The 15,978-nt window shown below is 34.7% G+C and overlaps 1 protein-coding gene across 2 annotated transcripts in view; it reads left to right on the top strand.

Annotated features, from left to right (window-relative positions):
* LOC144976946 (uncharacterized) overlaps positions 1–15,978 on the top strand; it is an 81,450-nt gene that overhangs the window by 7,513 nt on the left and 57,959 nt on the right. For both annotated transcript variants that reach the window (XM_078921575.1, XM_078921576.1), the window contains exons 5-12: positions 501–558; positions 1,380–1,581; positions 6,218–6,346; positions 7,826–7,947; positions 9,021–9,084; positions 11,933–12,367; positions 12,805–12,874; positions 15,079–15,195. In XM_078921575.1, coding sequence (XP_078777701.1) covers positions 501–558; positions 1,380–1,581; positions 6,218–6,346; positions 7,826–7,947; positions 9,021–9,084; positions 11,933–12,367; positions 12,805–12,874; positions 15,079–15,195 — 1,197 coding nt within the window. The remainder of the gene's footprint in view (positions 1–500; positions 559–1,379; positions 1,582–6,217; positions 6,347–7,825; positions 7,948–9,020; positions 9,085–11,932; positions 12,368–12,804; positions 12,875–15,078; positions 15,196–15,978) is intronic.

The following is a 15,978-nucleotide window of genomic DNA, read 5'->3' as shown; positions in this document are numbered from 1 at the left end:
AAAAAATTGATTTAATTTTTATTTAATATGTGATTATACCTCTATGCTTCTGAATACCGGTTTGTACTTTCCATATTTTTCTTTAATTATTGTTGAAATATAAAGATGAAAGATTTTACTGATTTGATACCGAAAAGAAAAATGTGAAGTACAGCTACAAGACTATCACAAATTGATATGGTATTACTGTATCTTTGAATTAGTGCTTAGTCTAATTTCCAGTTGTTTTTTACTGATATTTTGATGGCCAGACTATTTATTTGTATGCAACTGCAAACTTGATGATGTGACTCAGGCTTTAAACTAATCCGAGATCCATTTCAGTTACTTCTCTCATGAAAATTCAATAGCTCATCATTAAATGAAAGGATTTGATTAGCTCTTTTCTAGTGGAATAAGATAATAAAAATGTGTTTCCATGATTGTACCCTCTTTTAATCAAGGTAAGCAGTCCGACGATTATTAACTTTTTGATATCGTTTTGATATTCATTTCTTCAGGATGCTGTGTGCAAATGTACATATTTCTTCATGCCAGTGATTTGGATTCAGAAGAAAGGTAACCAATGCTGATTTTTTAAATGACATATAAGATTTTGAAAACATTTTAAAAAAAAATCTATGTGAATTAAAAAGAAAATTATATTTTAGTTACATGTACTTGTGATTATTAGGGGATCCCAATAATTCAGTTGGTAGAGCACTAGATTCACGTGAAAAAGGACTGAGATCAATCCTGGATAAAGTTGAGATATTTTTTTTTTTTTGATCCTCATATCTACCCACCAGTGGTTGGTTAGCTGGGTCTGTTAGATCTGATTGAAAGTACTAGGTCTCAAATTCTTAGGAACCCCCTCCCCCTTTCTTTCAACTTATTTTTATCCACCACAGCTGTGCATTAGTTGCACTTTGGCATGCAATTTGGTTCACTTTCCACTAAGAACAATTATTGTTACTGTCACAGGTTCATTTCATATTGATTAGTTTTGGTAAGACATGCCACTCCTTTTGTATAATTCTGAACTGCCTTGTATTGATTTTGTTGGACTATATTCTTTAATGTCGGCACTGCTGATTTATATGACATTTGTTTTCATCATTGTATTGAGCATTGTAATTGGTTAGCTTTCTCATCTTGAAATTTAGTGATGAATGACCAAGGGGATGGCAATCAGTACAAACTTCTTAGATTAAATGTTTTGTTTTGTCCATGGATAAAACACCGTACAAATATAACATATTCAGACCAAAGTGTGAATCATTACCAATCTAAAAGGGAAATGTATGTATAAACAAAATGTTTGATCATTTTTAACAGTGTTGAATTCTTTGTACTAATGTGTTTATTTGTTGTTGTTTTTTTCCATCCATTTATCACAGCTTCTTGCCATTGGCTGGTGTCATGATGCGACTTGTTAAATGGCTTCATGTACATACATCTGTTATAAAAGTAGACTCTGATTTGTCTGCCTTTGGTCATAAACTTGTGGAATTGACCAGTGGAGAACTAAAATCCATAACAGACTACCCACAGCCTGTATCAATATCTTGGAACGGGGAGATTTCAGTTAGAGATGAAGTGGTAAGGTGCTATTTATCTGAGTGACAAATTAGGGAGCAGGCACTAATGTAGGATAAAAAAGATATTGTGTATGAAACAGTGCCAGATAAATCAGAACTACTAGACAAATATTATCCTATGTTTGAGGATCGATCCCCAGTCGAAGCAGGCTGATTTTCGGGCATTTTTTGTTTGATTTTTTTCTCCAACTCAACCCCGCAGCTGTCCTTTGGAAAGGACGGGGAGGGGAGGGGGGAGGGGGGGGGGGGGGGGGGGGGGGCTGTAAGGAGGATAAGCAAAATGCTTTAGTTTTGAGATAAAAATTATCAGATTTTCAGGATTTTGCAGAACTACTGATAGGGTCTCCTCTCTTTTTCTCCTTATATCTGTTGACTCTTTCATGATGGATGCCTATCCTGTTTCTAAAGTCACAGGGCCATGGCTGGGACTCTTTGTTTCAAGGGATGCAGTCTTATGAGAGTGTTATATTTGTCTTTTAATCATTTAAAAAAATATATATTAGAGTTTGTTTTTCTTTTGTTTTTTTTTTGTTCGAGCTATTATGTTTTCTTGTAAATTATTTTTCTGTGTAGGAATGATTTGGAAACCGTTTTCGAATCTCTTTCTTTAAAGCTTCTATAGCATGAGACTTTGGATGGACTCAGGGCTATTGCTATGCTCGTTTCTTTCCTTTGTCACACTTTTCCTTATATAGTCATTTACAAAAGAAACTAGACAGTTTTTATTTGCTATTATCTCGTATGAGAAAACATATTTGTACATGGTATATATCTTAAAGAAGTAGACAAATTTTTCTTTCTGTTAATGTATCACATGCCTTTATTGACACAAGTGAGAAGCCGCAGTGCTCCGCCAAACAGACCAGTATAAAAGTTACATGTAAATGTGCACCAAAAATCTCTCAGATCTCTATTTCAGATAAGCGTTGTTGCATAGTTGCGCACCAAATTTTCATGCTCAGTGACCGTTGTTTGAAATGTCACAAACCCGTAATTCTGCAGGCTGAGATAAGCACATGAACTTTAGGACCAGGACCAGAATATGTGGGATTTATGCTTTTTGTTCACAGACATATTGCTTTTTAAAGTTGATTCCAGAGACAAATGAACTTTGTGCTATCGAAGTTGAGGTGAACTTTTCAATGACAAAACCACCATTGAAGTGACAAATCAAGAATATGGATCTGTAATGCTGTGGAGAGTGATAATTGATGGCAGAAAAACTGAACTAATCACGGCGTCTAAACTGCACTATAAATCTGACCGTTTAGTTTCCCGCTGCTCCGAGCGCCGACGTAACCTCACCCGACAGGTAACCGGGGTCAACAGCGGTCAGCCGATATCAATTCCCAGAACGTAGATTTGACGTGCATTGGGTGATACCAATGGATGATTTCCGTACCAATTAACCTCACGATCTTCGTGACGATGCAATTCCACCCAAATGCAAAGAATTCTCGCAGACCTCCTCTTTCCATCGGTCCAATTTTTATTTCAATATCTCCAGTACTTATTCCACAAGCCGTGATTCAAATTCACATATTTTTCTATAACATTTAAATAAAATTACTTGTAATTACCTCAGGATTCTAAAAAAACGTTGCTATAAACTTCAAATTTTTTTTGGTGTGATTCACAAGGCACAAGTTTTACTACGAAATGAGGTAAGTTTCATTTACTCTTCAGTTTTCATTATCATGTAATGATTATTTTTCCGTGGTAGGTCAGGTAATAATGATATTACCTCTTTAGCCTTGTTCTTGAAACGTAATATTTCGCTGCGGTTTTATTGTTAATTATATTTTTATTTTTTATTTTTTTCAATGATGAGTTAATTTGATTTTTAAATTGCATAATTTGAATTATCTTGCTAATGTTTAATTTTAAATGACAGTGTGTGTTGGGCCTCAACTTAGCTCAACTGCTTGTTAGAATTTTCCTGCCCCCCCCCCCCCCCACCTTTCTTTCACCAAATTGGGTGAAGTTTATGGTTTTTCTTTTTCCAAATTTTATGTACGCTGTTATGTATGCATGGATATGAGAAGTAATACAGAGTGTTTTAAAACTCATTTTATTCATTAATTCACTATATCATTGCTTACATCGCTCAGTCAATTTTGAATTTTCTCTTACAGCATGGACCACACAATTGCAAGTCATAACCAAGCAGTGAATTCATTATGTAGGACATGTGGTATGATTTGTTTAACACAGAAAGAGAAACGTGCCCGCAAGAAACCATTTAAATGTTCAAATTATTCTAATGACATTCTTTTAGTCTATGGGACTGACACGGCATTGGACAAGCAAGGAGCACACTCATAATTTATGTGTAAAAAGTACACATTATAAAGCACATTGAACACACGACTCATTAGCTTCTTTGTATTTTCTCATTGCCAAGACGTTAATAATAAATAAATCAACCTTGAAACGGGTTGCACTTGCATGTTTGATATCGACAGAGTAGAATATAACAACAAACTCCAAAACGCAGGAGAGACTTTCAAATCTCATGCACGAGCCACGCACCCTCAGGGATGGTCCTATTGCTTCTGAATTGGACAGAATACCGCATTACACAACAGGCTTACCACAGCAGGTCATTCATTGGCAACCACTGCCACAAATACTTACAAGAAAAAGTCTACACTTCCAATTATCCAACAAACAAAGAACTGCACCCACGACCCACTCATCACTGACGACGCATGCAGTATTGGATTAATTTTCTACAATATAAACAAGGCCTATAGTCATGTGCACAACTTTATTTCACACACAAAATCAATCAAAGCAGACACACTCCAATATATTCAAAGTGCAATAAAACATTACACGGATACATACAGAAAATATTTTCCAAACAAAATAATCCCAAAACAACACCTCCTTGAGTACCAGTGCATACCACACATCACTCAATATAAGTTTGGACTTAGACTTCTTGGAGAACAAGGCACAGAGACCTGTCACCAAACAACAGCAAAATTGGAAAAAAAGAGCATCCGACATTATCAATGATATGAATAAAATGCGATTTGCCATCAACGCAATGCAGTTAAAGACCAGCCCCAAACTACACTGACAAGTTTGAATGCTCGTAGCGGATATATTTTTGTTGAGGAAAAATACGTTTTTTGTGAGGAGAAGTATTTACATCTTGTCTTTATAATACATAAAATTCAGACAAATCCATAGCAACGTTTTTTTTTCTCTAATTTTTGAAATGTTGCACCCGCTATATTTTTTGTGTAATTTGTTACCGTTCATTGATAACTTATATTGAGAAATCTAGTAATACTATGAAAAAATAAAAAACACACAGTAAAAGTAGAAAATATAAACTTTTATACCAAGTAGTGATATTTCAACTCATTCAATATGGGTGTCTAACAGACAATAAAACAAAACATTGTTAAATTGAGTGAAACGGCAATCCCCGTTAGGTAAATTCCTCTCGGTGATTGACCGCTCACCGTGACTGGGTCAGCAGGTGTCAGGAACGGGATACCGTCTCAACTAAACTGTTGTCGTTGTGTACGCTGTGTAATATGAATCAACCAATGACTCAGGTCAGACCTATACATCAGCAATATTCTTGAACCAGTGGTTGTCCCAGTTATTTGGAATCAGAATAATCAAGTTGTGATATTTCAGTTTGATAACGCTTCAGAACATAGAGCTTAACAAATTTCTACTTTCCTAAACAATTCAAATGTAAGGGTGATGGACCGATGACCAGCTGTGTTACCTGACATAAATCCCATTCAACATATTATGTGGGACTTTCTGAAAAGAAAGCTTTAACAAAAAACCCAAAGAAAACTGAACAAAATTCGACAAAGTGTTCGACAGGCTAAATAAGACTGATATTTCAGCAGAGGTAGTCAATCAGCTAACATTGTCAAAATGAGTCAAGAGTTGAGGCATTGGTCAATTCTAACGGTGGTCATACAAAATACCTATGTGTGTCATGTGTTCTGATTTCAATTTTGTGCTTGATTTTGCAAAATCGTTATTTTAATGACTGGATTTAAATATCTGTGACTTTTCAACACTTTGTACAAAATCAATAAATTAAAAACAAAAATTAACTAAGTTGTGTCTAGTTTCTAAATATGTATATATCATTGCCTTTGTTCCAACCAGTATCAAACTGTTAGCGGAAACAAACTGTGTAGTTTCTTTGGTAAAAGACTACATATCATCAACTCAAGAGGGTGTGACATTTGCATTTAACGCTAGAAAAACATGAGTATCATTTGTTTGATCAAAAATGAAGTAAAATTCTTCCTAGCCAATGACAAAAACAACTGAGATGGTATAAAAATCCAATGTGACCAGAGAAAAGTTCTCTCACGTCCATTTAAACTGACATAGGTGTCAAACTGGTGGTAGTATTTCATTAAACGGAAATTTGGTTTGATAAGGTCTGTGAGTGGAAGAGGGAGGATAACTAATGTTTTGTTTAGGGGACAGAGTATGACAAAGCCATGGAAATGTTCTATATTAATATATGATATATAACATATGTATATTTACTTTATATATAATGACTGACTTAATGAATGGAGTGTTGTCACATTATTTTCATAGCTTTTCTTGATTTTTATCGGCTTACCCTTCTTTTCCAGATAAAAGACGGGGTTGTATTTTCAGGATTTTATATTCAATGTACAGATTGGAGTCAAATTTTAAAACAAAGATATTCACTCTCATCACGTGAGAATAACTCCAAAAAAGCTCCTGTCAGCAAATATCAGGTTGGTTTGAAAGGTGTAATAATAAATTGAGCTTTTTTATATAGCGCAATAGCCACTAAACGTGCTCAAAGCGCTTTACAAGGAGTCCCTGGTCAACAGCAACATTTAAAATGTACCACAGGACATAACAACAGGCGATATTACAAGTTTTAAGACAAAGACAACGCTGTTAACGGCCAGGTACTCATTTTACACCTGAGTACGGTGAGAGAATGTGAGTAAAGAGCCTTTTCCAAGGACTCAACTATGCGCCGAGCGCGAGGCTCGAACCCAGGACCTTCCGATCCGAAAGCGAGTGTCATACCACTAGACCACATAGCCGCACAATAATAATCTTGAGCATTTCTATAACACAATATCCATGTATGTTCTCAAAGCTTTGTGCAAAGGATTCCTTGTCAACAGCAACAATTGACATGCAGGACGTGACATGACATCTGTGAACTAATATTACAATTGTTTCTTTTTGACACAGACAATACTGTCAATGGCCATATACTTATTTTACTTCAGAGTATGATGAGAGAATGTGAGTAAAGAGCCTTTTCCAAGGACTTGACATTGTGCTGCCAAGAGGGAGACACGAATCCAGGACCTACCAGTCCAAAGATTAGTGTCATACCCAGGAAAATCAGCTTTTTGAAATCTTCTGGCTATAAAATAAGCCATGTTCGTGACATTTACCACAAAAATACTCCAATAATAATTTATTTGGAAAATCTAAGAAAAAAAGTGTTTCCATCAATTTCTCTTAGTTGAATAATGTAAAATAACCAAAAACTGGATATCTAGTCCCAATAGAATAGCAGAAATAGTTTCTCAAAGGTTCAAAAAAGTGTGGACAGAGTATTCACTTTGTCCACACTTTTTTATCACCTAAAAAGGTTATAACTACCCTAATTTTTTATCTAGATTGTCAGTCTTTAGTTTATTTTTTTGAGTATTCAACTCAGAGAAAGTGATGAAATCGAATTTTCTCAGAGTATTTTTTTGTTGTGGCGAAGATCACGAAAACAACCTTCAGCTTCATTGAAAGTCTGAAAAATATTCGTAAGACTGCAATATATTTCCTCTTCTTAAAAACATTTTTGGCCAATATTCGTCATCAGCAGATTGTAAAATAAACTCCGTGATAGAAATTGAGTCTTGCTATAAAATGTTACTCTTTCTCACTGGACTTTTCTCTCTCTCTTACTCTCTCTCTCTCTCTCTATCTCTCTTTCTCTCTCTCTCTCTCTTTCTCTCTCTCTCTCTCTCTCTCTTTCTCTCTCTCTCTCTCTTTCTCTCTCTCTCTCTTTCTCTCTCTCTCTCTCTCTCTCTCTCTCTCTCTCTCTCTCTCTCTCTTTCTCTTTCTCTCTCTCTCACTCACTTCTAAGTGTATTTCTATTCTTCGCTTCCTTTCCTTCCTTTTCTATTCATTGCTTGATTTTTATTTGTTTATTTATTCTTTAATTTTTTTTTATTTTTATAATTATTTAGCTTGAGACAACTAAAACACAGTATCTTGGCCAAACAATATGTGGCCATACGATGGAAGTTTTGCAAGAGGTAGATCTCAGGACTTTTCCCTTGTTTTTGTTGACACCTTGGCTGTTTGACTTGTATCCTTCCGGGTTTATTTTTATTGGATTTCTAATTCAGGACTTCTGATTTTTACAATTTTTTTTTTTTGTCTTTTTTTTGTTGGTATTTTTAAAATTAAAGATAAGAATTAGTATTAATAAATGAATCGCAAGTTAGTGGTTATTTTTATGATCAAATTGTTTTTAAAAAAACAAAAAACAAAAAAAAAATTGAGCTTTTATATAGTGTAGTATCCACTAAACAAGCTCAAAGCGCTAACAATGGGACCCTAGCCAACAGCAACACTTGACATTTAGGTCGACATGACACCTGTTAGGCGATATTTCAATTTTTTTCTAACAGAGAGAATGCTGTTAAAGGCCAAGTACTCATTTTAATCTGAGCACAGTGAGAGAATGTGAGTAAAAAGCCTTTTTCAAGGACTCAACTATGCACTGCTCAGGACTCGAACCCAGGACCTTCAGATGCAATGGCAAGTGTCATACTACTAGATCACATTAAACACCCAAAACGACATTACTTAAGATAATTTGTCAGCCTTTAGATTACTGACATTACCATCATCACTTCTACTGTCATCATTAACAATAACATTCACACCATCAACAGCAGTAACAGCAACAATAGCGGAGAAAGAAACAACAACAGCTGATAATTGCAGCAACAACATCAATGACACTAGCAACAGCAAGGTTAATCACAATATCAACATCAAAAATGACAACAAACATCACTGACATCAACAACTTTAACAGAAGCAATGACAAAAATAGCAACAGCAATGATAATATAAACAAGGACAACAAATATCACTGGCATCAACAACTTTAATAACAACAATGATAATTTCAACAATAACAACATCAACATTAGAAATATCAATGAAAATGTTGCAACACTACAACGATGTCACCACCACCAACAGCAATGACAACAAAACTTTGGCAACAACAAATAACACTGACTCAGCAAATAAGAAAAAAAAAGAACATTGCAAAAAAATCTTAATATTTGACATGTATTGTATCATTTTCTTACTTTGAATATTAGATTTTAAGTTAAAAAATTGTTCTTAACATTTCACCCCTAGACATTGTTTCGATGCAACATGCAATGGTTTTGAACTTATAAACTATCTTAATGAGAAGTCAGGCGTAAGTGTTTCAAACTATTAGTAACAGAAATAGTAGCAGCAACAACATTATCTAAAGGTTGTAGCAGGTATTCATTCAACAAATGGCAATGGTTTTGCTTTTTGTTCGTTTTTTAAAGCAATTTTCATTCAGTGATATGGAATTTCATCTCTGAATGTAATCAAGTGATCTGATCATGGCCAGTGATAGATGATAACAATTCTAATCTCTGGCCCTGGCTTTGTGTCCTTTGGTAAGACACCCCACGTATATCCCTTTCCATTCCCGTCGTCTGCCATGACAGGTCTTGAAAGCCAATTACCAAAAAGATGATTAACACACATTTTGTGTTGTATGAAATAGAAATTTGGTTCCATATGGGAGTATGGGGGAGGGGGGGGGGGGGAATAAAGTAGTCCTTAAGAATTGTTAGGCCCATGGATCCGAGTTTATCCTGAATTCTATAGCGTGAAATGGACAATAGCATTTCCTTGCTATTCTTCCGATTGGATGCTAGTCCACTGCAAAATATATTCTGCTAGCTCTGACAAAACCAGCTTCCCAATCCCTGCTGAGTGAACAGGGGGGTCAGAAAAATTTTTGACTGCACCCGGGATCATCTTGGTCTCTTTGCGTGTGAATGGGGAGAATAAATAAAGTATTAAATGTGGTGAATCTTTGAAAATATGATTTGTGAATATGCTTGAATGATATTTACTCATTAAAAGGTCTACAAATTTAGTATTCTGTGTCAAATTAGAGAACCTAGCAAATAAAATTGTTTTCCTTTTTGAAGGAGAGAGAGAGGTGTATATATATATATACAGTGCAACCCCTGGATAACAACATTGCCTGGGACCGGGAAATTATGTCGTTATCCAGGGTTATCTTTATTCCAGAGTTTTCAGGATGGCGCAAAAAGGGAGTGTGATGAGACCCATGAATACATACAGTGCAATGCACGGACCAGGGCCTGAGAGAAGACGAATCCTAACGGCATTAGAATATGTATTTCTCCTGTTTACAAAGGGCATACCAGTTACGCTTTCATTCTCCAATGTATATTGTCATTGTTTTGAATGTAAACAGTGCTCCAACGCGATTCAACAAAACTAGGAATAAATCAAGAAAATCAAATGCCAATTTGATAATATTGCACAAGAACACAGATGCTCACATCTACTTTTAATAAGTATTAATTAAAATCCATGCGATACTGATGATGAGATTTGAATACCAATATTTTTAAGTGCACCAAAATTTACAAGCACTTAAAATTAATAGATTTACATCTTACGATATTATGAAAAAAACAAACAAACAAAAACAAGTAGGTATTAACCACAATAACATCAAATTTGGACTGATGTTTAGAAAAAACAATTGATCTTTTAAATAATAACCATAAAGTGAAAGAGGCTGTCATTGTTTTCCAGCTATCCCAACATGTATTATATTATAGGACCATAAATATCCAAAAATGCACCCATTGGACACAGCCTTGTCTGATATCAGTTAACCTCTATCACTGACCTCAGACAGGTAGTTAACAACAGGGAAGGTAAATGGACCCTTGAGAATTCCATCCACTGATAATCTTCTTTTGCTGTGGTTCCATATGAACTGTTGCTGATTCCATGCAGTGTAATAAACATACAGTGCAACCCCTGGATTATGACAATGCCCAGGACCAGAAAGTTATTCGTTATTCTGGTTGCACTGTATATTGTTCTTATTGGTCAGTAACAAATGATCTCATTGGGAGGAAAAAAAGGCTTGTTAAAAATTGTTTAAGAGTATGAAGTGACGATGGTGGGGAATCAAGCATCGGTTTCAACTGCTGTTTGTTGCTATAACAATGTCGCTAAACAGGGGTTTTCATGAAATATATGTCACTATTTGGGGGGTTTTATTACTAACATAGCAAAAATTTCGGCACCAGAGTTCAATGTCGCTATCCAGGTGTTGTCGTTATCCAGAGATTGCACTGTATATACAGCTGAAACTAAATATAGAATACGCTTTTATGGTTATGTCCTTTATAAGTGTTCATTAAAGCAAACCAGTATTAATTATATAACATTTATAATAAAAAGCAGGACATTTTTTAACATACATTTTTTTTTTGTATTTAAAATATTTTTTAAAAAGAATATGTCACCTTTTATTTTTTAAAAATATATAACGTGCTATTTAGAGTGAACAGTTACTCAATGACAAAAAATCATTTCAGTTAATAGGCCTAAGATAGGAAGTTGATTTTTTAAATTTTCAATCATTATTATTATTATTATTTAATTATTTTTTTTAAATTAGTCCTACAGAGCCATTAGACTCATAGAGTCAGAACTTATATCGGTTTCTATAGCATGAAACTAACAATAGCAATTGCTTGCTACCCTTTTGAACACGCTAGTCTATTGAATAGTATTATCAGGATAGGGGGTCTAAAATATTTTTTGACTTCATCCATTTGCTTGTAAAACGTGTGCTCTACCAACTGAGCTTTCAGGACCCTCATTATTATTATTATTATTATTATTATTATTATTATTATTATTATTATTATTATTATTATTATTATTATTATTATTATTATTAGTATTAGTATTATTATATTATTATTATTATTATTATTATTATTATTATTATTATTATTATTATTATTATTATTATTATTAATGTGTTTGATTAATATATCTGCAATTTTTAAATCTCTTCTTTATCTACAACAAAACAATACATTGATTGCAAGGAAGAGGTGACTCTCATTTAGTAATATATATGTTTACATTGATTGCATGGAAGAGGTGACTCTCATTTGTAATATGTGATCTAGTTTATCAAAACATTGTTTATTTCATTGTAGACTGGATTAGTCGCCAGGCTGCGTGTCTATAAAATAGATGGGGAGATCCCAAATTGTGGAGAGACACGCCATTTGTGTACGTCTGCTTGGAGAGAATATGTGATTAATGGGTCACGGGGAACCAATATTGACCACATGCCATCTGCCTTTGAATATCTCCATTGCCTCATCCTTCCAAGTCTTATTCTTACGTCACCGGCATCGTCATATTCTTCTAAGATAAATTGTCTTCGCATCAGAGTTTTGTCCACTAACAAGGAACTTGCCAAAAACATTTTGTGTGCTGTGAAGAAATGTGATGGCTCATTAAACCATGAAAAAAAGAGCAGGAGAAGGAGTGATAGTACTGTTACAAAGACAGGTAGTGTAAACCAAGACAAAGATGAAGAAAAGGATGACAATCTGGAGTGGCTCAACTCTTTGCCTGTATTTAAGGTCAGTTTTTTTTTGTTTTTTGTTCTTTTGCTTGGGGAATGGGGAAGGGGGGGGGGGGGTTTAGGGGTTTTTTTTTCTGTTGTTATTACTTAATAATGCTCTGTCAAAATGCCTTTTGTTCTGAAAAATGAAAATTTATGTCAAAGTAGATATGCATCTGAGCCACTGAACCAACTACCTTTATCACAACATTAATTACATCGTTATTACCCGCACCACATCATCATCACAAGCACTACTCACTATCACCACAACATTATTATGACTTTGCTCTAATATTTTTTAAGGCAATTTTAATTTTTTTTCAAAATTATTATACTATTTAGAATAGCATACAAAACCAATGTAGTGTAAAACATTAAGAGAAAAAAAAAAGAATTATTTGATTCCTGTTATTGCACTTTCATTACTTTTTCAAAATTTGTCTTGGTCATAAGGTGGAGGAGCTTTTCAAAACTCTCCAAGCAATTAGCCAGTGTAATGAGGAAGCTAAGAAAGACCAAAACAGTAAGTGATTTAAAATAGTAGTTCACATCATTAGTTGATCAATTGAAATTTGAAGCTAAGAAAGGTCGAAACAGTAAGAGTAAGTGATGTAAAATATTTCTTCACATCATTAGTTGATTGATTGAAATTTGAATGTCAAAACTACTATTTCATAAAGGCCTTTTCACTTGGTGTGCATTTCAAACTGCTGCATACAATATTGTATTACAATAGTTCATATATATTTTGATACCTTGTAATGCTCCATCATATTGTTGTGTGGTTTTATGGTCTTGTGGCATGAAACTTGCTTTCAAACCAGTAGGTCCCGGGCTTGAATCTAGTCCTGAGCGACGGAAAGTTGAGTTCATAGTACTTTACTCACATTCTTTCACCATAATCAGGTGTAAAGTGAGTATTTAGCTCTTAACATTGTTGTCAAAAACAAATTATAATATCGTCTTACAGGCGTCATATCTCATCCTACATGTAACGTTTTGCTTTTGGTAAGGATGGGGCTTTTCCTTGTATAGTGCTTTGGGTGTATTTAGTGGATATTGCGCTATATAAAACTCAAGTTATATTGTATCATCCTCAGCATGCTTAAAGAATTCAACTTATTATTTTCTGAAGTTTTGAGGTCAGATATTCATAGTAATGTAAGGTGACGTTTTGCAAAAGAATTATTAGAATAGATTTGGAATTTTTTTTTTTATTTCTTTTCTTTAAAAAAGATTGGTCATTATTTCTTCATATCATAGTTTTCAAGCCTCTTTTTCACACAGTTCTTGTACGGATTGATGTGTTTTTAGAAAAATAAATTATTTTGCTTTTCTTGTCCCAATCAAATAGTAAAGAGGATGCAATTTATGCTTTAACGAAGCCTGTATTCTGTTTTGTGTTGCTGCTGCAGCTCATTCACGTTAATCTTGACTTGAGCATTTATATATCCATTAAACGTGTTCAAAGCACTTTTCAAGAGGTTCCTCTTGTAAAGTGCTTTGAACACGTTTAATGGATATATAAATGCTCGTCAAGATTAACGTGAATGAGCTGCAGCAGCAACACAAAACAAAACAGAGGTTCCTCTGGGTGGGGATCCTGACCTCCCATAGCGGGCAGGGAGGTACATACTGTGTCTTCTATCCCCTTATATCTGTTTTCCATCTTGCTTTCTGTCTTTGTCTTGGAATGAGATTACTGGATTTTTTTCTGGCCCTGGTCGGAGTCCTGGCTGGGAGGGAAACAGTCGAATGCATAGTTATTGTTTTGGGAGATGATATTTTTTTCCTTGTAAATCATCTCTCTGTTATGTATTATTATATTTGTTATTTTGAATGAATAATGTAAGCATTTGAGTGTATTCCTCTTTGTTGGATTTTGTGCATGTGTCCGGAAGAGACTTATTGGTGATCTCAAACTAAGTACATCGGTGGTATGCTCTTGGATTCTATATCTGATCCCTATTTGTTCCCAGTTCCCCTTTGTCTTACTTTCTCTTGGCTGCTTTAATTGTAATTATTGAACTTTTTACTATCCCATTTTCTTCCTTTTTACTGTCGCTGATTTGACCTTAATGTGTTGCAAGTGCTGTAACACCCTTAAAAACAAACAAAAGACAACAAGAGGTTCCTAACCAACAACATTACTCAACGTGTAGGATTAAACATGATGCCTGTAATTTTTTTTTCGACAGAGAAAGCACTGTTAATGGTCACCTGAGCACTGTGAGAGAATGTGACTAAAGAGCCTTTTCCAATGATTCAGCTTTGTGACACACAGAGCGGGACTCGACTCTGGGACATACTGGTCCAAAAAGCAGAGTCTCATACCATAAGACCACAAAGCCACATTTAGTGAAAGCAGTAGGATATGTTGTCAGGTTGATGTAAAATTGAACCTTACCTATAAGGGTTAAATGGTCTATGTTGTTTAGGTAAAGAGGAAATGCCTGAAACAGTTCATCTAGCTCAAGGCTTTGAAAATATTTTATAATGGTAGCATATCTGACTGGTAATTAGAAGTTCTGATGTTCAATCCCCAGTCGAGGAAGACTGATTTTTTGGGTTGTTTTTTTTTTTTTTCTTGTATTTTTCTTTCTTGCTTTGTCTGGCACTGTTTCTTACACACTTTTTCAGTAACTCCTTATAATCAGTTGTCATGATTTATTTGCTTTTAACAGTAGTATCCTTTTTTATTTTTTTTTTGAAATAATTTTTTTTCAGAATATCTTAAATTGCAGACTTCATTGTTAGAAAATTTCCTGAAGGGCAAGTCAACAAGTAGCCACACTTTAGCAGATGTCATAAGGAGTATTGGAGAAGTACCTGAGTGGACTTCAGGTAATTCAAACTATCTGTTTTTTCCAAAGAATAAATTCTTTCAGGTTTGTTTGATTATTAAATAAGAGCACCAACCCTTATAAGTGCACCCAACCCCAATAGGCTCCATCCTAGCAACATCTTTTAATGCAAATTAAAATATGACTCACTTTGTCAACTGCCCTGGCCAAATTGACAAGGCTCCTTTGCATGGAGACGATTAAAGATAGTTCTACTACTACACACTAGATGACACAGCATTAGTATATTCTGTCAATGCACATAGAAGTAAGTGACATGTTTGAACATAATTAAAATATATGTGCATCACCTAGTACCATTTCTGGGTGGGGTTCCTGACCTCCCATAGTGGGCAGGGAGGCACGTACTGTGTCTTCTATCCCCCTATATCTGTTTTCCAACATGATTTCTATCTTTGTCTTGGAATATGATTACTTTGTTTTGTCATGGCCCTTGCCGGATACCCTGGCTTTGAGGGGGGCAGTCAAATGTATAATTAGAGTTTACCCTTGTAAATCATCTCTCTATTATGTACTATAACATTTTTTGTTATAAATATATATTGGTTTGTGAACATTTGAGTGTGTCCCTCTTAGTGGGGACCTGTGCTTGTGTCTGGATGAGACTTTTAGATGATCTCAAACTAAGTACAATGATGGAGTGCTCTTGGAATCTACGTCTGTTCCCTATTTGAACGCTTCTCCTTTATCTTACTTTTTCTCGTATGCTTTCAATAGTATACCTATAACATTTTTGACCATCCCATTTTCTTCTATATATAAA

Source organism: Berghia stephanieae, chromosome 7 (genome assembly GCF_034508935.2).
Source record: "Berghia stephanieae isolate SIO BIC M18660-M18661 chromosome 7, UCSD_Bste_1.3, whole genome shotgun sequence".
Lineage (NCBI taxonomy): Eukaryota > Metazoa > Mollusca > Gastropoda > Nudibranchia > Aeolidiidae > Berghia > Berghia stephanieae.
This window is presented reverse-complemented; position numbering and strand designations above follow the sequence as displayed.